Source organism: Pteropus alecto, unplaced genomic scaffold, assembly GCF_000325575.1.
Source record: "Pteropus alecto unplaced genomic scaffold, ASM32557v1 scaffold156, whole genome shotgun sequence".
NCBI classification, from domain to species: Eukaryota; Metazoa; Chordata; class Mammalia; order Chiroptera; family Pteropodidae; genus Pteropus; species Pteropus alecto.
This window is the reverse complement of record NW_006437746.1, coordinates 2,152,887-2,178,847: the sequence shown is the minus strand read 5'-3', so window position 1 is coordinate 2,178,847 and position 25,961 is coordinate 2,152,887. Positions and strand designations below refer to the sequence as shown.

General features: G+C 46.6%; 2 protein-coding genes and 1 long non-coding RNA gene across 4 annotated transcripts in view; 1 reads left to right on the top strand and 2 right to left on the bottom strand.

The window, feature by feature from the left end:
* Nucleotides 1-8,612, bottom strand: part of FAM198A (family with sequence similarity 198 member A) — a 44,334-nt gene extending 35,722 nt beyond the window's left edge. Inside the window, exon 1 of the mRNA XM_006914831.3 lies at nucleotides 8,317-8,612. Within this exon, the coding sequence (XP_006914893.1) occupies nucleotides 8,317-8,319 (3 nt within the window). The 5' untranslated portion in view covers nucleotides 8,320-8,612. The remainder of the gene's footprint in view (nucleotides 1-8,316) is intronic.
* A 9,270-nt stretch (nucleotides 8,613-17,882) lies between these two features.
* Nucleotides 17,883-22,965, bottom strand: KRBOX1 (KRAB box domain containing 1). 2 transcript variants are annotated; one of them, XM_006914829.3, is made up of 5 exons: nucleotides 22,814-22,965; nucleotides 21,327-21,407; nucleotides 19,299-19,425; nucleotides 18,609-18,716; nucleotides 17,883-18,141 (listed from the first exon to the last, which is right to left on the bottom strand). In XM_006914829.3, exons 2-5 carry the CDS (start codon nucleotides 21,360-21,362, stop codon nucleotides 18,029-18,031), a joined length of 384 nt encoding a protein of 127 aa, XP_006914891.1. In that variant the 5' UTR covers nucleotides 21,363-21,407; nucleotides 22,814-22,965; the 3' UTR covers nucleotides 17,883-18,028. The 2 variants fall into 2 exon arrangements, with proteins under 2 accessions (XP_006914891.1, XP_006914892.1); XM_006914830.3 differs by having other exon boundaries at nucleotides 22,754-22,876.
* Nucleotides 22,966-23,192: 227 nt separating this feature from the next.
* Nucleotides 23,193-25,022, top strand: LOC112482052. Its single transcript, XR_003047173.1, has 2 exons — nucleotides 23,193-24,011; nucleotides 24,329-25,022. It is a non-coding gene; the product is annotated as an uncharacterized LOC112482052 (long non-coding RNA).
* The last annotated feature ends 939 nt before the right edge of the window (nucleotides 25,023-25,961 follow it).

The window sequence follows — 25,961 nt, the reverse complement described above, 5'->3', positions numbered from 1 at the left end:
GGGCACCGGGAGAAGGGGGGATGGGGCGGACAGAACTCGATGAGCTGCCTCAGACCAGGACCTGCACAGTGGCCGAGTGGGCAGGGCAGCCAGGAGGCAATGCTCATGCTGTCCAGGAGGCCACCCACTGTCAATGGCCGCCAGTTCCTGAGCCAGGGTCCCGGTCCCCCAGGAGGTGCACACTGAGCCTCTGTGTGGGCAGACAACAGAGCCCCTCTGTCCCAGAGAAAGAGGCCTGTGTGTCCCACTCACCCTCCTCCAAGCACAAGGATGGACATCCAAATGGCCCATTCACTGGTCATCTCAGCCTCCCGTCCTCAAACCGGCTGCAGCTTCCACCTCCACTGGACCCAGGCATCCTAGACATTGTGACCCAAAGCCCCCATCGTGGTCTGGGCACAGCTGCCACCGCAGCAAATTCCCCTGCTTCAGAGCAGGGTGCCGTGACCCCACCGTCTGCAGCTGCTCTGTGGGTTATCAGATGACCCACAGGCTGGGTGGAGTTCATTTATCTCCTTGGGGAAAAGGATGAAGGGAGTTGTGGCTCCCGTGCTTTTTGAAAAGATGGCCCTTTAACGTTACAGGGTTGACAATACTTCCCACTCAAACACGTCACCAAGCACTGAAGATTACTACCGCAACTTTTTAAGTCCTTCTCAGAATGTCTTGAGAATTCCTGGTGCCGGGCACATCGGAAATCACCTCATAGCACTGGTGCAAAACCAGTCTGGACAGGGGCAAGGCCAGCAGCTGGACAAGCCACGCTGGTCCGCTGACCACGCTCCCCCAGCGGGCGCACAGGGCTGACGCCCTGGGCGTGTGAAGTGCAGTGAGGCCTGGGCAGTCGGCCCCCACGAGCTGGACCGATAGAAAACGTCACTGCTCTGCTGGAGGGTGACACACTGCCGGGACCCAGCTCAGAACCCCACACCCAGAGCAGCCCTGGGGCCCGTGCCCGCCAGGGGCATGCCCTCAGGCTGCAAGGGCAACTGTCTGTTCCAGCGCAGGTGCCCGTGGGGTGCAAGGACCAACCCCCACCCCCCCCGCGCTTTCTCTCTCTCAGCCTCACCCTCCTCATCTCGCATCCACGCATCGCTGGCTCTGACTTGCCTCTGTTTCCCTCCCTTCCTCTCCTCCAGCCCTGTCCCCTCTGCTGTCTTTGACCAGTTTTTCTGGCTGATAAGTTTTTCTGGAAAAATCCCTACCCGACTTGGCTCCTAATCGTGGAAGCACGAATCTGCATCCTAAGCCAAGATGGAAGGATTTGAATTCTCCAGATGGTTCCAAAAGAGGCTGTTTGCTCATTGTAAGCAAACACCCTCGAAAGCCAAACAAAAACTGCCCACAAGTAAACAGCATGGGACACGGCCCCTTCCCACCGCCACTTAGCAGAAACCCAAGGCCAGCGAAGGCAGGGACGCTGGGCTACGAGAGATGGGAGCAGCCACGGCCCCTGCCCACCCTCCAGCAGGGGTGGTCAGCTGGGCCCGGGGCCAGGAAGCGGGGAACCGGTAGGGCGGGCTGGCTGGCAGAGGGCGCCAGGTACCACAGGCAAGGTGGCTAGGGTGACATAAATAACACTGCCGTCATTCATTACTGCAACTCCACTCTGTCTTTATGATTACAATGGCAAAATCGATTCAGACAATTAAGGGGAAACCGTCAAAACTTCACCATTGCTCTTAAGAATATAACATAATATTATCTATTTTATAGGATTAAAGTGATTAGCATCATTTTTAAATAAGTTACTTGTATAGCATGATTACTTCCAAGTGTGATTAAAAGACACAGAAGATGAATACAAATGAAGATAAAGAGAGAGGAAGGCAGGAATACAAGGAGAGGCCCGCACACCCAGACGCCTGAGGAAGAACCTGGGGTCACTCTCCACCTGCCCCGAGGCTCGCCCATCAGAGGTCACCAAGGGCTGGAAGTTCTCCTCCCTAAATACCCCTCCCAGCTGCACCGTCTGGCCAGACAGCAGGGCCCATTCCTCCATCCTGTCCACCAGGATCCCCCTCATCCCCAGACACTCGCCCCACCCCCGCTCCCCTCTGCTCAACACTGCACTTTAAAATGCAAACACTATCCCACCTCTCCAAGCTCAGAAGCCCTTCCATAGTCCCCTCTGCCCTCCGGATAACACAAATTCCTGGCTGGGTCCTCAGACCACTCCCGCCAAGAGCCAGGCTCCCAGCCAACCTGTGACAGCTCGCGTTTGCCTCCAGGGCTTTGCAAGACACTGCCTTTCCCTCTTCGTCTTGTTCTATTATTTTTTAAATTATATGTTACATATAGTAAAACTATGTTTTTAATGTACAGTTCTTTGTGTCTTAACACAGGTACAGATTCATGTAACCACCACGCGAAGCAGCATGTAACAGTTCCAGCGTCCTGAAAACCCGCCCCGTGCTGTCCCTTCGTACTCCCAGCTTTTCTATCCCGAACCCCTGGCTACCGTTACCTGTCCTCCGTTCCCACAGCTTCACCGTGTCATATAAAAAGAATCAGAACATCATGTAAAAAGAATCGCATCGTACAGAACCCTCGAGAGCGAGCTCTTCCTCTCAGAACCCTCGAGAGCGAGCTCTTCCACTCAGAACCCTCGAGGGCGAGCTCTTCCACTCAGCAGAAGGCCTGAGCGTCCCGTGTTGTCACAGGCACTGTCCTTTTTCTCTTTATTGCCGAGTCTGTGGTAAAGACGGGTCGCAGAGTGTTTATCCTACAGTTTATCCTGCAGTTGAGGGACATTTGGGTTGTTTCCAGTTTGGGGCAATTTATTTATTTACAAATAAAGCTACTATGAACATTCGGGTCCAGGATTTTGTATAGATGTATATTTTCCTTCCTCTTGGGTAAGTACGTAGGTTTCTGGGTACTGGTAAGTGTGTATTTAACTTCAGAGGAAACTGACAAACCGCTTTCCAGTGTGGCTGCATCATCGTGCATTTCCACTGAGCCTTCCAGTCATCCTGGCCAGCACTTTCTATTGTCAGGGTGTTTTGGCTTTTAGCTCTTCCAGTAGATATGAAGTGGCTTCTCTTTCTTCGCTTGGTAAATCCAAGCTATCCTTAGACGCTCCCTGTCCTGGAGCCTCCCCAAGCCTGCTCGGTCCTCGGCCAGAGGAGGACTCTTCTCTGCATCCTCATCAGAGCATGGAGCTCATAGGAAAGAAATGTGTCTTTGTGCTTCCCTTTCCCCTGAAACTACTACCTGCTCTGTCCCACACGCGCACCCACACGGTGCACACACACAGGCACACACAAGCAGCGTCACCAGACTACATGATCCAGGGGGCAGGTCTGTGTTATTTACTGTGGTATCTTCTGCCCTGGAACAATGTCTAGCTTAAAGCAGGTAAATTATGAATGAATGGATGAATGGGTGGATGCATGAACAAATGGATGGATGGATGGATGGATGGATGGATGGATGGATGTCAAGGCAGCAGGGAGAGAGAGGGAGCACTAATACATTGTTTTACATAGATTGTGAATTCCCCTCATGTGGCCTTCTGGAGGTGCCACTCAAGAATTCCAAAGCCACTGGGAATAAGACTCAGGCTCTGCCCAAAGAAGTCACGTGTTCATCCAGAACCAGTCGCAGCCTGGAGCCGGGCATGAGGTCCCCGCTGCTTCCTCGTCCTCCACATCCACCTCTCCCTCCCTTTGACTCTCACACCTTTTACCTTGAATTCACCAGCCACTACCTTAAAGCACCTTCCAGCTCACTCTCAGCGAGCAGTTCTGGAGCCACCAGGTCAGACCCTCGGGAATATGGCCAGGCTCCGAGCCACTTCCAAAAATATGTGTCTGTGTTTGTGGAGGGGACAGGCTGTCCACATAGAGAAGGGAGGCCTAGGGGTCATCCACAAACCACTGCTCCATCCCCACTGTCAGGCCAGGTGGCCCTTGAGTCGCAGGCCCATGTAGACACACCCAGACAACACAAGGATTATACCCCAGACGCTCCAGATGGAAACACTGTAGCAGCCACATTAAAAAGCCGACCAAGCAAAGATGGCCCAGGTGGCTCATGGTACCCGAGAGCCTCAAGGAAACCTGATGCATTCTGTTTCTAAGTGGGTGCTTTGGGAGGAGACGGGGGTGGGCCTCTCAGCCCTCTTCCGAGGGGGTGCCAGCATCTCTGAGGCCCATCTGAAGCACTGTCTCTCACTGGCCCCTGAAACAGCTAAGAAACTCATTTCTTTGTGAGGCCGATCCCCCTACCTCCCCGCCCCACACACACTTCCAATCCAGTTTCTGGACTGACTCCCGCTTGGTCTGGTTGGGGCCGGTGGATTGTTTAAAACCCTCTGCTCCCAGCCGGCTAGGTGCACAGCCTGGCTCATGCACGCAGCAGGAGCTGCAGGTGGGGGCCGTGACCACAGAGGGAAGGTATCAAATTCCCCACGGGCTCCAGGGGCTGGATGCTTAGCTTCCCAGGTCTGAATCCAAAACCAGTTTCACTTCCCAAGGGACTTGGCAGGGTGACATGCTGGGGCACCCCAGCGTTAGACCTCAGGGCCTGAGGCTGAGTGGGGCCCGCCTTCTGATCCAGCAAGAAGGTCTGGGGAACAAAGACTGGGCCAAAATCTCCCGCAGACTGAGTAATTCCTGCCTGGTGAGGCGAGAGGTTTAAAGGAGCGAGAAAACTATTTTAGAAGAGAATCTATCTACACCGGATCCACACTTAGAAAAGGGTCCCAAAGCACCCACCGGACCGATAGTGAACGAGATGCATCGGTGACTCCCTTACTGTTTGCTTGACGTCTTGACACACACACAAAAAACACCTCATTTTTGTGGGTCCTCTGTAAAACCTCCATTCTGAGACACCAAGTGTGTTCGCCTCCGTGATTCCATTTGCTCCTCTTACAACCGTTATTAATGCTCCATTTTGCAGATGAGGAGCCGGATCAAACCCTGTGCCTTTTGTCCACCACTCCAAGCCGCACCGAACGCCTCAAGTATATCAAAAGGCCACTGTGTCTGTGATGGGACCTGCATGCTGGCAGGGAGGGGATCAGAACTAGGAGACCTAGGCTCGAGGCCAGCTCTGAGTGACTCTGAGGTCACATTCCTTCTCTGGAGACTCTCCTCTGAGCTTCACCTCCGGGGATTTTAGCTCTTGGTTCTTCGGAGGCGAACTGACCCCTTCGTGGCTCTCCTGGGACTCCCTTTCCCCCACGTGCCTGGCCAATGACATGCCCACACCGCAGAGTGAAGACAGACAAGAGGAAACGCCTCCCACAGCCACACTCTGGGCCCTCGAGGGTGACTGCAGTACAATCTCTGATGAAGAGGCTGAAGCAATTTGTTCACGCAGGCTTGTCTGATTTCCACTTAGCCAGCATTCGCGCCCCCATTTCCGTGGGCAATCAGAAGCTGGCCACATGCCACTGAAAACAGTCCCAAAGTGGAAATGAGCTAAAGTCCACAAGCAGGAAGATGATTACCAAAATCTTGGTACTGAGCATTAAAAGTATGGCTATGAAGATTTGTTTAGAAATGCAGGCATAGAAATGTGCTTTGAGAAAGAGTGAAGTAAAACAAATCGGGTTGTAAAACTGAATGTTCAGTATAATTTCAACTCTTTAAAATAATACTCACAGAGTAGGAAATACATCACAACCATAACCATGGATACCTGTGGGAGTTGGCAGATGGCTGCCATATACATAGTTACCCTCCAAGAATCAGGAATAAAACTTTTTAAAACAATTTGACAGTAATGGTCTTAACTTCTATCAGTATTTTTCATCCGAGTTCAGAGTCTTTGGCACACATCAAGTCTCCCCCCATTATTATAAGGAAAGGTAGCAAGGGTCTCAATCTTAGCTTTAGAAATATATACAGCAAGCCCTGGCAGAGACGCACACCCCTTCAGGATGATCGAAAATGCCTGCATAGGTCTTGCGATTCAGTGCTTACTCTTTCAAAAACTGACATTTAAAGACTCCAGACTTTTAGCTTTATGTTTCTAACCGGGTCTTGCCCATCTTATGTACCTTGGATCGGTATATGATGGTGTTAAGGAATTACTGGATAAAGGCTTCCGTATCCTGTATTCACATCTCAGTTTTAATGAGTTAAGAGAGATTTCTCTATGGAAGGATTCCCCAAGAGGGGCATGCAACACGTATCATTTCCCAGATGAATTTCACCAAAACCTCCTACTTTAGGACTCGTGATCAAGGAGTGGCAGCTGCAGGGATACCTGGGGAAGTATAGATTTGAGCCCCAACCTTCCCTCGGCCGTGTAGCCCATTGTTCTCAGTCCTGACTACATGCTGGGATCACCCAGGGAGCCTTAAAAAAAAAATCCCTTTGTCTGGGTCCCACCTGGGTTTGGTCTGGGGAGCAGGCAGAGCCAGGTCTGAGAACCACTTCTAAGTTGTCCGTACTAAGAGGTCAACACCAGGGTTGGAGTCCAACCTCAAAACTATTCACACATCATCCATTTTTGGAGCTAAATGGAGCCTCGATGGGTTTCTAGTCCAATCTCTTGTTTTACAGAGGGGGAAACTGAAGTTCTCCCAAAGAATTCCTGGCCCCCTGCCTTTCCTTCCTTTGCTGGTTCCAGCCAGGCCCAGGTTGCCCCGTGGGCCCGCAGGCCTCTGGATCACAGGATCCTTTATTCACAGGGAGAAGCAAAGGAAAACTTGAGATCTCCAAGGCTATTCTGCTGCCCGAGGTTACTCACTGGGCTCTTATCTCTGGCAAGTGGTCCCTGACATAGTGCAATCTTGACTCAAGTCTCCAGAACGGAGGGTGAGAAGCCAGGAGACTGCTGGCTCACGGGGACAGGAAGCCCACACTGGCAGCAAAGCGAACACATCCACGTGCCCTGAGACTGCCAGAACAGAAGACAAGTGCCTTCTCCTCTCCCTGTGCTCCACCTCCCGCCCGGGGGGCCAGAGAGACTCCCGCACACCAGGAATGGTCCCCCGATGATGGCCTTGCCTCCCCCGCTTCCGGCAACACACTCGCCCCTGAACAGGGAATTTTGTAGTAAAAAATCTCTACACTTTCCAGTTTCACATCCTGTATCTTTGATTACACCTCTTCTTCAACCTTTAGATTCCATTATTTCTTTCTCTTTAGCAGCTTTGAGAAGAAAACCTACAGGGATTAGGGAGAGGGTGGTATGCAAGAGAAAGTGAAACACACACACACACACACACACACACACGCACGCGCGCACATGGCACACACAGAGCCTCACAGGTACCTTCCCTGGGCCCCCAGGTCCTGTTGACCAGCCCTCAGCCTCTGGTCTGGACACTGCCAGCACACCCTTGCACATAGCGGGCTGTTCTCCCAGAGACCCTCCACCTTATGGGGATCTCTAAACGCTTCCAAACCCCAGGCCTACCGCTGCACCCCCTGAGAACTACCTCTGGTGAGCTCCGTTTGGCCCTCTGTGAGTTTTGGGGAATGTGCCACAGAAGCAAACAGGAGAGCCCTGTGGGTTCTTTCAGAACTCAAACTCATCCCGTGGCTGACACCCCGCAGGGCAGGGCACTGCAGGAGCAGGTGGGTGGGGGCTGCAGGTAGCTTCTGCCCGGAACAAATCTAATCAGCAGCCAGCCACAGGGGCAGCCCTTTCCCTAAGGCTGGCTACCCGTGGACTGTAGCTCAGCTGCCTGGTCACGTCCTCAGTGGGTCCACCTTTCCTGCTTGTTGGTGTCTGTGAGCTCTATCGAGCGACTTTCACAAGGTCCCCAGCTCCATGAATGACATCCCGGACTGACCAGGGCTCCCACACTTGCCCTGTGGTCCTGAGAGGTGGAGGAAGGTAGGGTACAGGGAGCCAGGCACTGGACCTTACCAGAGCTAACTTAATTCTATGGTAATAAATGTAAGGCATTACTTTTTAATATTCAAATTCGACTAAGTTATAGAAGATAATATAACATTCACATGCATTTTTCAGTGGATTACTGACTTCGAAGGCGCCTCACCCATCAGAGGCCGCCTTGGGTGCCCCCACAGAATTCTCTCTGCCCTGTGGACTGGATGAAGTTTGCGCAGCATTGCGAGTGGGGTACGGTTCAGCCAGGGTGTGCGAGTCCGTACTGAAAGCCCCCTAATTATGGCCCTCCCCACTATGGGAAGCCCAAAGCTGACTGTCCCCGTCCTAGGTGCCGAAATGAAAGCCGCCACCGCTCCCATGCAACTTTCGGGGAAACGATTCCGGTCCCGGAGGCCATCCGGGCTCCGCGTGCCCACAGTGGGTACGCGCTGCCCACGGCCACCTGTCTGGAGCCCACCCACCCTTCCGCCGCGCTTCTCCTCCCGCGATTCCTACCATGTCCTCCGCGGTAGCCGGACCCGCTCCTCTGGCGCCCCCAGGCCGTCCCTGGCGCAGTAGGTCGCCAGGCTTTCCTGGATGCGGGTTTCCCGGACCGAAGGTCCACAGCCTTCCAGGGGCCAAGTGGCCCCGCGACAACTCCTGGGCGCGCGTTTCGCGCGGGGATGCTCTGCGGGTGGCGCTGTTAGAGGATGTCTGGGCGAAGGCGCGAGGGGTCTGTGAGTCTGCGGGAGCCCTCCCGCAGCCAGGAGCCTCCAAGATTAGCTAGGGACGTTTGCAGAGTTTGCAAAGTCCCTGCCGTTGGTCCGGGCCCAGCCTCTTCACTTCCCCGAAAGCGCAGGAGGGAGGAGCTCCTTTCACAATAAAAGCCCCTGCCCCGTGCTCGCCAGGGCAGCAGCCGCCGCCTGAAACAGTGGTCCAGGTGCTAGGGAGGAAACGCACCGCACGCGGCGGGCTGATGAGCCGAGGCAGGAGGTAGGGGCGCAGCGCAGGGGCTGGGCGTGCTGACCAGATCCCACCTCCAAGGCGTGGCGGCGCTCTGCGAGCCCGAGGCAATTCAGAGGGGCCTGCTGAGAATCTCCAAAGCTATATCCTCCTTCCCCGCAAACTCTCAGAAAGACAAGTCTTTTTTACTGGCATCTCATAGCCTCCTTAGGGCTCGGTCCCCAAGGGTAGTTTGGAAGGAAAATTTGTTGACCACAGGAAGTTTTTCTGCTTTAGAACTAATCAGTGTTTAAGTAGCTGGAGTGACTGATAGCGACCCCTCCGCTGTGGATACACAGTGCCTCGTGTCCCCAGTCACCGACAGGTGGGCTGTGGCAGTCTCCCAGGACCCATGGGTCTGCATGCTCCTGGTAGGAGAGAGCACTGGGAATGGAATCCACAGCCTTGGAATTGGGAGCTGGCCCCTCTGTTAACGGGTGACCTTCAGCCACTGCCTGGACCTCTTTGAGACCCGTGTCCCTACATAGCCCAACATTTGAATCTCAAGATTCTTAAGAGCCTGTAGGCAGAGTCAGCAGTAGGGCACCCCAAGGGAATCTGGAAGCGGGGCTGAAATATTACCCTCCAAGATTGAAACTAACAAGAATCATTATTAGATGGACAGAAACTGACATCTTCTGCGGCGTCCCCTGCTGCAGAACACTTTGAGACTGTCACTGATAACAGTGCTTCTTAAGTGGAGCAAAGGCCTAGAGAGTCTCCTTAGATTGTGTGTGGGGGATGGGGAGAAAACAGACCCAAGGGGAAGTGTTCTGCAGTCCTTATTATGTTCCATATGCTTTCTGTAAGTTATTTCATGTCACCATCACAAACATCCTAAGGAAATTTATTATCGCCATTTTACAAATGAGGAAACTGAGGATTGGGGAGTTGAAGTGACTCTGGTGAGGGTGGATAGTCAATAAGTAATTTAGCAAACCAAAACCTATTTGCTGGAGCGTGAGAGGAAGAAGAAATTGATAAGGACCGGGAGGTAGGATGAAGTGCTGAAAACTGCAGCTTGTCCATGCACAGGGGGCGGCAGAGGGTGGGAATCCGAGCACTGGATGGGGAGCACTGGATGGGGAGCACTGGATGGGGAGCATGAAGGAAGAGGCAGTGCGACAGCACAAACTTTTCAGTGCTTTGTCCAGATGTTGGGGGAGACGATGTGGTCTTTTCAGTCTCCCTTTTTGACTGCAACCCACATAAGACGTACGTACATTCCATGTTGTGACCCTTTACACAAAACGTATGTATAAATGTAACTAAAACGTTTCATAAAATATTATTGCATATGGTACACTCTGATTTTTTTCTACTCTATTCCATTTTAATTGTTTTTAATGGTGGTCTCAAATCGCTAACTTTACTTCACTAATATCCGCTGAGTACAGTTGAAAAACAGTACTACAGAGGTAAACAGAGAAAAGTTCTTCAATGTTTTCAAATGGCACTGTGGTGACCTGCAGAATACATCTGTTGTAGATAAAAATAATTTAAAAGGAAGGGATCCAGTTTTCCCCCGGTTTACTGGATGCAGAGCTCTTTTTCAGAGAAACCAGCCCTGGAGACTCGTGGGACACACTTGGGAAAAGCTGCTCCAGGACCTGGCCCAGTCACATGAAGTGTCACATAAGAACAGAGTCAAAACTCTACTTTCTGAAGCCAGACACCCAAGCTCAGCACCGTGTGTAGACCTGATACTCTGCCCAGCTAAGGGGGCGCCCAGACAGTGAGTGTGGGAACCCACCGTCAGTGAACACCTGCCACTTCAGTAGCCCAGACTGCAGGTGAGCGGTCAGTGCTCCGGGAACGACCACAGCTGAGGAAGCACGTAACACCGAGTTCCGGACCCACCGAGCTAAGAACGCACCCCAGATCTGCAGTGACTCCGCCTGCCCTTCAGGATCCGGCCTATGAAATCAACCTCCCTTTCTTTACTAAGTCCTGGTTGACACTGATTCCTCCCAGCCCCGGAATCCTGTCATTCAGACCACTCTATCCGCATTATTTTAGATGTGACAATTTACCTCCGTGATAACATCCTCCTCCACCGAGCTGTGCCTGCGACTGTGACTGAACACGTCTACAAGGCTGACAGCTTTTGTCATGTGTTTTCTCATTCCCTGTCCCCCTGCTTCCTCACTCCCCATGCGTTTGTCCAGGGAACATTTGGCACACGGCCTGAGTTGGGCTGAATGTGAAGAACAAGTAAGACCTATGATCATGTTAGAAAACTCTCCTGGTTTTCTACTAAGCTAAACATCCATGTGCTCAGTTACCCAGCAAACCTACCCTTAGACCTGGACCCAACACATGTGCACCAAAAGCCATGCTCACAGCAGCATTATTTGCAGTGGTCCAAACTGCACACAACACAAAAATCAATAGTAGAAACAATGTCAATAGTGATGCATTCACACAATGAAGTGTTTTACAGCAACGGGAATTCATGAACTACAACTACACTCAGTCGTTCTGTGGAGGGAAAGAAGCCACAAAAATAGGCCTACGTATGATTCTTCTTATGTGAAGTACACAAACAGGGAATGCTCCTTCTGCTCTTAGAAGTCAGGTGAGTGGCTGCCCAGGGGAAAGGTCATGGCTGGGAAGGAGATATGAGGGGGCTTGTGTGGTGCTGCTAGTGTTCTGTTTCTCCATCTGGCTACTTCTGATGTCAGTACCAATTAGATGAAAACGTATCAAGCTGTAATGCTTATGATATGTGCACCATCTGTATGTTAAACTTCAATAAAAAGCCAGGTAAAACAAAAATTAACGCATACTATCTCTAACCTCAAAGGACTCATAATCTACACCAGCAGGTTCCAAACTTTTCTGACTATTCATATAAGCAGCAGTAAGTTTTTAAATATATCTTCGAATATATATATTTTACATTTACAAGCTACTTAAGTACACCACCTTATTATTTATCTGTATAAAACAGACAACAACCAAAACAAAAGGATTTTGAAAGGCCTTCTACCTTCTGCTCCGCACACTGGGCTTTCCTGTAGAGCTGCTGGCAGTGCCGACAATAGGCTGCCTTGAAGCTGAGCCCTGAATCAGACTCAGCCCTATGGGCCTTAAACACTTAATAAGAGTGAAAAAAGTATCTTTTTAAAGTTTTGAGCTAAACTTGGTTTTGCAAGAGGTGGAGATTTATACCTTTGGGTCTAACTATTTTCCTAGGAAAACAGGACCTCCCTTAAACTCCACCCATCTCCACCACACAAACACACACACTCTCACTCACTCACTCACTCACTCACTCACAATGGAGCGCCTAGCCAGGCAGAGCCCTCTGCTGAAATGGAGATTTTGTAAGGCTGCTTCCAAGAAGCTGAATCATGGTAGTCATGAGAGCTTTTCACCAACATCTGGCTCGCCGTCTTTCAGATAATGGTTAGGATGTAGTCTCCACCCCACTTGAAGTTAGGTGTGGTCCTGCTACTAGCTTTGACCAATAAGATGGAGGTAGAAGTGATATCACTTCTGGGGAAAAGCCAGAAAAGCCAGTGCTTGACTGGCCACGTTCCTTCTCCTACACAGCACTGAAAAGCACGTGTTGGGATGGAGCCTCTATCAGCCTGGGTCTCTGGGAGACTGTGATGAGCAAAGCCCCACGAGCCCTTATTAGATATGTAAATGAGAAAATCTACATGTTAAGGCATTAAGATTTGAGAATTACTTGTGACTGTCGTATAACTTAGTCCATCCTAATCACAAGAATAAAATGACTTTTGAGAAGAATTCCTGAGAAATATATCTCGGATTTTGCTATTCCTCTGCTCAAAGCCTCACAGAGATTCCACGTCTCCATCTGAGTAACATCCCACGTCGTACAGGAGCCTACAAGCCCTTCCACACTCACGGTCCTCACTGCTTCTCTGTCACCACCCGCACCCTCACTCACCGTGCTCCAGGTCACACTCTCCTCCTTGCAGCGTCTTGCACGCTCCGGGCGCTACCCCACCTCAGGACCTTTGTGCTTACTCCTCCCTCTGACTTGAATGCCCAAATTCCCTCATGGTTTGCTCCCTCGTCTCCTTTAGGTCTTGGTGCAAGTGTCACCTCCTCAGTGAAGCCTTCCCTGACCACTGTTATTTAAAACTACACACTTCAGCCTGCTTCAGTTTTAATCTTGTGGTTTTTCTTCTAACTAGACGACTTCTTAAAAGCTATCCTAAAGGATTTTTAATTTAGATAGCCAATAAATCCCCCCTTTCTTGGAAGCAGCACTTCATGCATTACTTACTTGCAGAATTTGGCTATCTGGAGGCTGTTGCTCCTGGGTTGCTGGTAGGGCCTTTGGCTACACAGTGGATCCTGTGAGTAGGTAACTAACTGTTCCACTGAGAGGTTGGTGCTAGTGAGGAACATTTCATGTCCACCAGAGGGCGCTTCCTACATCATTAGGAGTGAATCTACCTTTACCTTCATTCAGCATTTCTAAGGATTCAGATTTCCAATCTGCTCTAATAACATTTTAGGGTGTCTTATAAATTGGTATCCTAGACAGCTGCCCACTGGCCCACTATTTAACACGCTTCCATGTCTGACTCCAACCCAGACTTACTGAACCAAAGTTTCCAAGGCTTGAGAATCGGTACATTTTTTAAGCACCGTAGTTCATTCTAAAGCACAGCCAGGGTTGAGCACTGCTGAGCTAAGCAATTCCTCTTCCTTGGCTCTCATGTCCGAATAGCCATTCTAAATGATTTTGGAATCTCTACTTCTATCCAGTCTCACTGCCACTTCTTTGGCTCAAACTTCTGTCCACTCACAGTACTGTTAGAGGGACCCCTAAATTAGCTTCCAGACTCTACTTTCTCTCCATCCAATCCATCCTGCACGTTACTACCAAAATGTAACCATGGACCTGCCCCTGGCCTGTTCCCATAACTCTCAAGATTAAATGCAAATTCCTCAGCATGGCTTTCAAGGTCCTCCAAGGATTGACCTCTGATGACCTCTTCAGGCCTCTTACACATTTCTAAACTTTAAGTGCAGTTCCCTCCATCTCAAAGCTTTTTCTTGACATACTTATTTCTAACCTGAATACTTCCACCTCCACATCCTCTCTATCCTGAAAACCCAGCACAGCACATTCCCTGAAGTTACAACATTGTACATGTTATTTTGTTAATCTCTCTTATGGACCTTGAACTCCCTAGGGGGAAGGAGCCTTCTGTCTCCATTTGCCCAGCACCAAGTAGCTACTTAGCAAATGCTTTTGAATAAAGGAATAAGACAGAAGCCTGGGCTCAATGCCGAATCTGCTGCTCACAAGGCAGGATACTCAGTAAAGCAACTTCTCCTTCACTGGCTTCAGATTCCTCAACCAACAAACAAGAACCATCATCGCTGTTCAGTCCACCTCCTCGGGCTCCCGAAACCATGTAACAGGTTTGTATAAATTCCAACACCCAGAACAGAGCTTGTTTCATGGAAAACTGTCAAAAACGTTTCCTGAATCCATGAATGGAGAGAAACTTTCTTTGCAGCAGAGAATGCTAACATCCAGTTTACATTTCTCTTTTTCTTCACTCACTGAATCCCTCTATTTTAGGGGGCAGCAGTGTACTCAGCCAAAAAATTATCTATTTGACAACCTCACTTGCAAAAAGGGACAACCAATAAAGAGTTAATGGAAGTCAATGGGTAGGGCCCACAAAAAGCTCTTAAAGGGGGCAGAGGTCACTTTTGTTCAGCAAATACTCCCCTGCTGTGAACAGAGCATGTATCTTTGCTCCTCTGCTGTTGGGCTTGCCATGGACTCCTTTTGTCCACCAGCATGTGAGCAAATAAAGCCAGAGCAGTCTTGTTTGGTTTTGTTCTGGCAGGTCATCACATAAAGAATAAGCCCTGGGTAGCCACTGTCCTCCAGTCAGAGTCCTGGAATGAGACACGTAGGACAGACCTACCCCAACCCACTGCTTGGAGCCAAGCCCAGCCAACCCACAGGCATGAGAATAAACGTTGTGGCTGGAAGCCACCAAGTCTAAGAGGTTTGTTACACAGCATTATTGGGGCAAAAGTTCAGTGATACAGGTAGGACATGCTCTTAGAGAGCCGATCCAGGCACCAAAAAAGCCATATCATACCCCAAAATTCCCATAATAATATATAACAAATTATTATACGTGTGTTGTTACTTCAACATAAAAATATGACAATAGATGTTCATTTAAATTAATATATTATTCTGTATTTGTTTCATAAATGCTATTATTGAAAAACTGAATTTCACTAGTTTTGGCTATTTAACCTTGGACAAATAATGTACCATCCAGCCTCAGTGTCCTCATCTATAACACAGGAATAATGCCTGCTTCGTGAAGGTTATTAGAGAATTTTAAGTAGACAATGAACTAAGGAGCTTAACACTTAATAGGTGCTCATCGAGTGACAGCTGTCTCCTCTTCTACCCTTACCAAGGCTTTGCTCTTACAGCCATCGATAAAGCCGTGATAATTCTCTTACCTTGTTCCTGTACCCAAGCAGCAATCTAGAGAATGAAGGAAGGGCTGCATCAGCTCAACATGCTTCCTAATGCCAACTGCTTCTTCTCAAGGTCAGGAGTCCCTGTTTAGCCAACTATACTGAAGACAAACTCTGAGAATTCAGATAATGGGTATCCCAAATGGCTCTCACCAGTCATGGACAGTGATTTCCTCGGAAAGAATACAAAGGAGGAAATGCACTGCTTCAAGAATGGCGGGCAGGATTTGACACTTTTTAAATAGTGAGGATCTGAAGAAGTGAATAGCACCACCGTGTGGCCAACATTCCACATGGAAGCTGTTCTCTGCCTTGAGTCAGCCTTGGGCTTTTCCTAGCTACTGTATAATGCCCTAGCTTCACAAGGGTGGAGACAGAGCTAAGACAAATTCAAGGCAACGAGTACAGCTGATCCCACCATCTGTTCCTCACCAGGAAGATCTGTGGCTATGAGCCCACTATGCCTTGAGAGCCTCCTAACTTCCTAACAGGCTCTAGTTCAGCAATCTCTCGTCAAGGCATTTTATAGACCTTAACCTGAGCAAGTCTCACTCCACTCCCATTTACTGCCAGCTGACCGTTACAGTGTGGGTGGATGAGATTCATGAAACTATTTCTTGCTGGAGTCCTTGCTTTCTACTATATATCACTGCTTATCTTTTTAAGGGTTTTCCTGAGCACAGGACGATGGATGCTATGACTAACTTATTCACAGATAGAATCTTGGCACCTATCCTGATGCCTGGCACAGAGAATGAACTTAATATTTGATGAGTGAACTAATGTTAGTCATTGAACTGTCCAATATATACTGTATCTACCGATTGCAGAAATCATTTCACTGACTCACTTCTAGATTCAACATTAAGTATCTCCTATGAGCCAAGATCTGTGTAAGGGGCTAGGGTGACGAAGATGACTAGAACACAGTCTTCTGCCCATAAGTAATATGAATAGAGCTATCAGAAAGGAACAAGCAGGTTGCTCTTGACACCGAGAGAAGGAAGAATTAAACCTGCCTGAATAGGTGAGCTAAGGCTTCCAGAACTTCCAAGCCAGCTGAGTGTTTAGGATGAGGAGTTCTCCAAGGGGGCAATGGGGAAAGGGGCAGCATTCTTGTCAAAGGGAACAGAATGATGTGCATGAGGTTGAGTTGGATCAGGGTCATCTCTGGACTTCACCGAACAGGAAGCTACACCTGAATAGGTGAGCTAAGGCTTCCAGAACTTCCAAGCCAGCTGAGTGTTTAGGATGAGGAGTTCTCCAAGGGGGCAATGGGGAAAGGGGCGGCATTCTAGTCAAAGGGAACAGAATGATGCGCATGAGGTTGAGTTGGATCAGGGTCATCTCTGGACTTCACCAAACAGGAAGCTACACTTTCTGTTGGGTTTGAAGGACAAGAAAGGCCCACCACCTACATAAGGGTGGCATTTGGAGGCATGGCAGGAAGTGAAAGGAATAAGCCCTCAAAACTCTCCCCCAAAAAGGAATGTCTTTCTTGGCAACAGGGCATATTTGAAAACATTGTCAAAACAACAGCCTCTTTTCTTTCTCCCTGGCAATGTAATTGGCCACATTAACAGATTAAGGAGAAAAATCATATGATCATCTCAACAGACTTAAAATAGCATTTGATAAAATTCAACCTTCTTCTATTTCCTAATTATAAATTAAGGAGAAAAATTTACTAAATTAGGAAAAAACGGATCTCCCTTCACCTTATAAAGGCTATAAAAATTTAGAGTGAAGATCATACCTAGTGATGAAATTATTAAGACTAGGAATGAATACCATCACTGCTATTCAACAGTGTATGAGAGGTTCTAGCAAGTGTAATAAGACAATAAAAATAAATTAAAAGTATGAAGATTAGAAAGACAAATAAAACTGTGATTATTTGTAGATGATTTAAGTCTACAGTAACTGACATATAAATTATTAGAATTAGTAGTTTAAGAGATGGATGGTTATAAACTCAAAATAAAAATATCACTTGTATTTCTATATAACATTACCTAAACTTTTAAAGAGACAACTATAATAGTTTAATATCACTGCCATAACAAATTCTCACAAATTTAGTGGCTTAAAAATAGCACACTGGTAGAAATAATCCAAATGTCTATCAACTGATGAATAGATAAGCAAAACATGGTACTATCCATCTGATAGATAGTACTCACACATAAAAAGCAATGGAGTACTGGTACATGTTACAAAACGAAAGAACCTTGAAAACATGTTACGTGACAGCCAATTGCAAATGACCATATACCAATGATTCTGTTAATACCAAATATCCACGATAGATAAATCTATAGAAACTACAGGAAGTAAGTAAGTGGCTACCTAAAACTGAGTGTTGGGGGAAGAGAGATGGAGAGTGACTGCTAATGGACACCAGGTTTCCTTCTTTGGGTGACAAAAATGTTCTAAAAGTAAATGAGATAATACTTACACAACTCTGAATATACTAAATACCGCTGAACTGTACACTTTAAATAGGTGATTGTATAGTTTGTGATTTACACCTCAATAAAGCAGTTTTAAAAAAGGACATGAGAGTCATATACCAATATGAATAATTTTAATGAATTGTAAAACATTAAATGTGTGGACATCCATGTGTCTAAAGAAAAACAAAATACACATTTCACATCATTTAAGAAGGCTCTCTTACATCAACTTCTTACTTTGAAAACTGGTAATTAAAGAATTAAGCCTTTGTCCTGTCTTCCCATAAGTGATGATTTTGCAGAATTTTTAATTTTATTGCATGTGATATTATTTTAGCTAAGTAGGTACATCTTCTTATTTTTGACATGTATCCTAAAGGGAAGAAAAATCATAATATTTGTAATCTACCTTAAAGTATTTCAATATAAAAAAAAGATTTAAAAATTTCAATATATTAATTATCATGAAAAGCAAAAATAAATCTTTCTATTTGTTCTGTTGGTTAGTGGACAAGATAATAATACTGTAGTGAATTTATCAATTCTGTAAAACTGGGGAAAACTGGAAAAAGGTGATCACACATAACCAGTAAAATATTTAGAAAAATGTTTCCACACGTCCCCAGGGATAAAAGCAGCCCAGTTTGTAAAATACTGGAGGATGTTGTATATTACAGTTTAAAGGGACGAGAAACAATGAATAACAGACCAGTCAGAGTGTGATCAAGGAGCCCAATGTACTCCATGATGCTGGGCACAGAGAATGCGTATCTTTAATTCTGATGAAATAAACACAAAGAAAAAGACAGAGCTGGAAAGGGTATCCCTTGCTTAACTCACCTGCAAGGCTTGCTCTCCCGCTCAGGGCTTCCTGTGACTCAGAGAAACACAGCTCTTTCTCTTGTTCCAGCTGATAGATCAGAGCTGGTTTGGTAGTAGATGGTGCTGCTTGAGGGGAAGAAGACACAACAGAGGTCAATCTCAGCCCGTAGCTGCAAGAAGAGCCAGAGGTGAGGAGAGTAATTCCCGGGTGAACTGAGCTAGAGGTACCCTAAAGAGGTACAGGGAGGGGTCCTGGGAAGGAACCTCGGGATAGTGCTCCCAAAGGAGCCTGAAACACCTTGAGATGCAAATTTCTATTTAAAGGAAAACAAAATTTCTTACCTTCTTTGTTAGAGGACAGAAAATGCCCACTGTGGGAAAACAGACACATGGCTCCTAGGAGCAATCCCCACAGGAAACCTAAGGGGTTGAGTCCTCTCGAGATAATCTGGAGGTTTAATGCTAGGATGAGGGTACCAAAATATAGCTCAGGTCCTGCTGTACCCAGAGAATCACCTCTGAGGCAGGTAGGGAGGGAGGGTAGCTTTTATGATGGAAAAGAAGGAAAGCCTTCTTGTAGGTCAAACAGACTCCAGAGCTCTCTGTACCTGGCAACTCTTGACACTACCATTTGGGGTCAGCTAATAATTATAAGAGAGCCCTTGAACTTCTGAGGGCCCAGGCAGAGACCAGTGACAGAGGCCTTACCTAGGAAGGCCAAAGCCCCATAGTTCTCCAGCATCACATCCCTGTACAAGGCCCTCTGAGCAGGTACCAGGCTGGCCCATTCCTCCTCAGTGAAGTACACAGCCACGTCCTCAAAAGTCAAAGATTCCTGAAACGAAAAGGTCTTGGTCTCTCAGCTTGAAGACTTTAGTGATGGTCAAAACTGTCCACTAGAAGCCTGGGAAGGGCACCTACAATGATATGTATTTAGTATTGGGATCCTCATGTGCCTGAGTTGTGTGAAACTTGGAAGGTGTGGAGGAGGACGCAAACTAAAGGCAGACAGCCAGCCAGGGTTCAGCATACTTTCCCAGTTGGAACCAAACACATCTCCACTATGAGCTCTGAACATATGTGACCTCCAAAGAGACTACTACATAGGAGCGGGGCTTGGTCCTGGGCATGAAAGTACATATATAAAAGGAGAACTAACATAATTGGATATGGCTCACACCTTATCTCTAAGCCCTCCCCATTTTATAACATAGTTGGGTGATTATTTGGGCTGCTCATTTTACTGTCATTTCTTTATTCTACTTTCATCCCAGTTATTCCCTCATTCTCCTCTCTTTGCCAACTACTCCAGGCACAAAGCTCCCAGATCTGTCAGTGACTCCCTACTCACATGCGGAGGCAGTGAGGTTAGAGAGGCACAGAGAAATAATTCTTGGGATAGGCTAGAGGAAAGTCTGTTAATTAAAGGACACCACTAAGAGAGTGAAAAAGCGAGCCACAGACCGGGAGAGGATATTTCATAATACGTATAACTGACGAAGAAATCACATCCATAATAAAGAACTAAAAACTTGGAGGAAAAAAATGACATGCAATGTAATGAAAAAAAGGGGAAAAAATCTGAACAGGGACTTCACATAAGAGGAGATCCATGTAGCCAAAACACATGAAATAGTGCTTCGCATCACTGCCTATTGGGGAAAAGGAAATTTAAAGGCCTCAATGAGATATTAAGAAAGAATGACAAGAGTTAGCAAGGATGTGGAGCAACTGGAACTCTCATATACTGCCGATAAAAGTAAAAATTGGAACAACCATTTCAGAAAATTGCTGGGCAGCAGCTACTAAAACTAACCAAATGTATATACCCTATGCCCTAGCAATTTGACTCCTAAAGATACACCCAAGAGAAATGAGTGCATATGTCCACCAAAAGGCATGTTTAAGAATGTTCACTGCATTCTTTTTCATCGTAATCAAGAAATGAAAATGATCAAAATGTCCATCTATAAAAAAATGAATAAATAAAATGTAGCATAATCATGTAATGGAAAAACATTCAGCAATTAAAAAAAAGAACTACTAAGTGCAACGACACGAGTAAAGTTCATAAGCATGATGTTGAACAAAAGTAGGCAGATACAAAATGGTACACATTGAACGATTCCCTTTATATGAAGTTCAAGAACAAATAAAATTAATAAATAGTGATGAGGGTCAGAATAATGGCCAACTTTGGGGTGGACTGCTTGGGATGGTGCATGAGGGAGCCTGCTGAGGTACCGATAATGTTCTATGTCTTAACATGAATGACAGTCATACAGGTGTAGAGATTTCTCAAAAGTAAGCTATACAGTTCAGATTTGTATTGTAAGTTAAATCTCAATGAGAAAGTAAATTTACGTATTTTATACATGCATATATAAAATCACATATTTATATACACATGTATATACTTACATATGCATAAAATTTATAGATGTATATTTACATAGGCATATATAAAAGTATACATGCATATAAATGTGTGTATATATATTCTTAAATATGCCTTTTGTGTATATATATAATATATATAATATATAATAAAAGAAAATGCGGTATATATACACATACATATATATATGTGTGTGTGTATATATATGTATATATAATATATATTATATATATAATACATATATATAATATATATATGTAATGTATATATATATATATACACACACACACACATACACACACATGACTATGTGCATAGGCAGAGGAAATCCAGCTCACCTGGGGCCTTGCTGTTAAAGACAATGCTGTCATCATCTGACCTCTTTTATTCCAGTCTTGGAGAAAGGTAAGTCTCAGGAGCTGAAGGTAAAGTAAGAAGTATTAGTAACAATAACTCTACTGACCATAACTCCTGCACCCAACATCTGACCCATCCTGTTTTGAGGCTACCTGAACTACTACTATTCATCAGTTATTGCCCTGTATCAGTGACAATACTCATCTCACAGTGGTGAGATAACAGGCATACTGCTAAACTCATGGACAGTTTCTGTCCTAGGATAAAAAAGCAGTGACTCATACTGAGTAAACAGTCGTGTACTCTAATTCTTTTAAGTCATCATACTGTTCTATCTTTGTGATAAATGTCTTTTACAGTGGATTCTTAATAAAATTGACAGATTAAACAAAAAGACTTAAGCAAAAAGGTCTGATCTGTACAGTTGACAATTTGTGAAAAGTAAATCACCTGGAAGTACAACAAACAGCTGCAAAGGCCACTCTATATAACACTCCTTCCTACTTTCCTATGGGGAAAACCACAGCTATAGACCTGAAGTGTAAATAAAGGCCCAGTGGTGAACAAATCACAACCCAACACACTTCGCCAATAGCAGAGACCAAAAATTTAATCTGAGCACAAACCTTAACAATTAGGTTATGACAACGAGTACCAGTTAAGAGAATGTAATTAGAAATAAAGGATGTGAAGAGACCTTGTCAAAAAATCTTCCTATATTTCTAATACTGTACATAGGAAATTATACGCTAAACATCGGACACAGATTAGGCGCTTGATAGATATGACTTGTCGTGAGTTTTTTAAACATTCATATGGGCCAATGCAAATCCAGGGCTCCACATTCTCCAAATTTACACGCTAAGTAGCCTCCATCTTGGAGATGGAAAAAAAAAAAACCACCATTTCAGTATTCTCAAAACTTTGACTGCTCTAGGGTCAGTAATAAGCTTCCAGACCGGGCTTACACCAGGCCAAGCGAATAAATAAAGTGATCATCAACCGATTTCCTGGGACCACCTGAAAAGGGAGAAAAAGCGTTAAATCATATACAGGCCGAGGGGTCCAGCTGGGGTCTCCGCAGCCAGGGCAAGAACGGACTGGCGCGGCCACGGGGCGTGATCTCTGTTGACAGCGTGTCCTGGAGCGCCGTTAAAACTTTTTGAGGACCTCGTTGTCAGCATTCGATTTTGTGTCACTACCCAATCTGAATAGGCCGGGGGCTGTCCTGGGGACGAGAAACCAGGGGCAAGAGCCTAAAGCCAACGTCCCGGGCCCTCCGGCGCCCCCTGTCGACACAACCGAGTCGAGCGCGGAGGTTGGCGTGAGGACCGCTGCGGCCATGGGAGCCACGCTCGTCTCCCCGAGGCTCCTTCCCGTCGTCTCAGACCAAGCCAGACCCGCTCACCGTGGGCTCTGAGCGGCCGCTGCGGCTTCGCAGCGAGCAGAGGTTTTACCGACCACTCACCGATCCCCACAAACCGAACTCTCGGACGTTAGAAGATAACAATGGCTGCGCCGGAAGTTCTTCAACACATCGAACGGCCAACCTAGACCTTCCCTGAAATTCCCTCTAGTAATCTTGGAGGACCGCACATCTCTGTGGTTCCTCCTTTTAGTTCCCGCGAGACAAGCCTGAGGAAGAGGGACCGCGCGCGAAATAAGTTTCATTCTTCCTCCCAGCCTCCCGGTTCCGAGTCGTGGGTCCCGGGCTCTGCCCGTCCACCTGGCCTCCCCGAAAGGGGACGGAGTCTAAGGCCGGAGCCAGAAGCGCACCATTCACTCCATTGGACTTTGGGTGAAGGGACAGGGCCCAGCCGAACCAATGAGCATAGGTCGTCCTTCCGCCTTGGAAGCTGGAGCCTGCTTCCCGCCCAGACAGGTCCAGCCCCTGCGATGTGGATTTCCCACTTGCCAGTGAGTCCCTCCCTGCGGGGCCTGGAAGAGCAATCTGGAGCTCGGCGTTAGATCAGAGCAGGGCTGAAGGGCTGGACTGGACAGGGTGGGGACCTCAGGACAGAAGAGTCTCCGAAACGTTTGCTGAGTGAATGAAAGTCGAGGAATAAAGCAGCGATCTTTTTCCATACCCAGAAGACTCGAGATGTCAAAAAGGCCGTGCTTTTTGGTCCTTAACAGGGAGAGCCACCATGAATGAGGGAGGATCAGGAGCAGGACGAAATGAGGCCAGGCCTCACCTAGAAGCCTGCCACACAGTCCTGCATACCTGTGTTAGACTGTCCTGACCAGTTCAGCGAAATTCACTCGTCCACCACTGCCGGATGTCTTCATTTATCTAGTTCCTATCCAGGCCACTGAGATGCCCCACACGAGGCTCAAAATTTACACCTCTTTTTATCTCACATTTATGTTCAGCCATTCCGCAAAACAACCACACTATCAAGAAAGCTGGGTCCAGAGGAAACATCCATCCCTCGGCCATATCCTACTGAGGCCAACACTTCATCAGAATCCATGAGGCCCTTGTGTGGAACCCAGGTCACATCTTTTCAAGGTCATTTATCTCAAGTTCTCGGTGGTTGCATAACCCGAGACATTTATAGGAGCTCCTCTGATCACTCCCAAAAGACCTTTAAATATGGGAGAGCAGGGGTTAGGATCTCACTCCCTCCTTGAAGAAAACAAGTCATCACAAGATACATAGTTGGGTAGGTTTGCCAAGACAAAATCAGAATCTACCTCATAGTGGGTAGTATAATAGTCATTTTAGAACAGCAATTTAGTTTCAGCAAAACATCACTGTCCCTAGCATAAAGTTAATGCAATTTTAATATTATTGAATTTGAATGTTTAGTTGTAATCATGTAATAACCTAGAAACATAAGGTATATATATTAAGCTTTCAGGGCACACATATTTAAATACATTTTTACACATTTTACAAATTCTTATGCATCCATTTGCTTTAAGATGCTTCTTGCCAAAATATCTTGATCTCTCCTTTTTGGATTCTCTCCTTGTGCAGACGCTTTCTCCATATGACCAAGAGCAAGACTCAGACCACTCTGGACCTCCATCCTTTGAGTAATGTGGCCTGACGTACAAAAGATTTTCCCTGACAGCTCTACCTGGCAAAGTACCACAGAAAATTCTGATTGGCCTGGCTTGGACATGTGCCCATCCCTGGACCATTCTTTCAGGCTATGGGACCAGGAATGATTAGCCTCACCTGGGTCATATGCTAACCTCTGTGGTCAGAAGATTGGGGTACTATAATTAATTGTCCTGCATCACTAGAGTCATGTGTTTGGAGAGTTGAAGAACTGGTTCTTCCACAGGGAAGAGATGCAGTAGCAGGAGAAAGAGTAGACAGATAAGCACAGGTATCCACGAGAATCTACTCCTTTGATATCCAGCAACCTACAAATCTTTCTTACAATATATACAATCCAGTAGTATCTACTACCTAACATACTGTACCGCAGGACACACATCTCTCTTCCGGAAAGACAACTTCAAGTCATAGCCTTGCACCTGGCTCTATGAACAAGATGAGTGATAGCCATTTATCTAGTTTAAGTCTCAACGATATTCCCATGATCCTCCAACCTGTGAAATAATAATACATTTATCCACACCCTTCCCCTCCCCCAACACATCAGAAGTGTAAGGATGAAATTGAATAACCAAAATAAAATCTCCCATTTAGAAAAGAGAAAGCAGTATTAGTAGTCCCTGATCCTAAATAATAATATATATTATTCAACAGGGATAGAGCAATGCATTTCATTGAATCACTATCCTGGCAGTGGATTGAGTTCTTGGTAAGGCAAAGTGACTGCCCCAGATTCTGCTTGTTGGAGAAATTTCTCTTTTCATGGGCCTCTAAGCCCACCCCTGAAAGGAACATAAGAAAAAATGCTCATGGGGGCAAGGGGCTGTTCTGACTTAATAGACCAGTCTTTTTAGCATATTGGGGACCTGGAAACCCTAGTTGACTGCATCACATTGGATGCTTTTACTTACAATAGAAAGTCTGAATTACGGGCATAAAGAGAATTTATTGGTTCATTGAATTGAAAACTGTAGGTAGTTCAGTCTTTGAGTTCATGCTGTCAGTGTTACAGCTCCAATTCTCTTGACTCTACTCTTTTCCTTCTTGCTCTCATGATGTCAACAAGGCTGTTTCTGGGGCCATATGCAGGGCTTCCACATACAGTTGTGCAGTTTTTCCAGAAAGAAAGTAGAGGCTGAAACCTAGGCTGTTACGCTTTACAAACTATGCATCCTGGTGCAAAGCTGCCTCTGCCCATAGGAAGGGCCACCTTTTCTTAGCTCAGATTCCAAATCCAAACCTATAGGGCTGAATCTGCCCAGAGGAGTGCCTATGTCAATCACTCCACCCAAATTGAGCACTTTTTTCTAATTTATCTGTCCAAATGAGGTAGTTCAGAATTTGCCTATCTGTTCACAGGGGTTCCTTCTTTCAAATTTGCACTATATAGGCTAGTGGTGGCCATGGCTCTGTTTCTCAATTTAAATCCAAGAGTAAAGAGAAGGTAGTTCTATATGAAACTATTTTTAAAAGTTCTGAGCTCCACTCTGGGTCAACCTAGGTCACATGCCCAGACTCGAACCAATATATGTAGCAAAGGAAA

Coding starts and splice junctions, on each gene's coding strand:
- KRBOX1 (XM_006914829.3), bottom strand. CDS start 21,362: ATGATGACAGCATTGTCTTTAACAGCAAGGCCCCAG. Junction 18,717..19,298: donor TGGGGCTTTGGCCTTCCTAG/GTAAGGCCTCTG, acceptor CTTCCCCTCAAG/CAGCACCATCTACTACCAAA. Junction 18,142..18,608: donor CGGGAGAGCAAGCCTTGCAG/GTGAGTTAAGCA, acceptor TCTTCCCTTTAG/GATACATGTCAAAAATAAGA.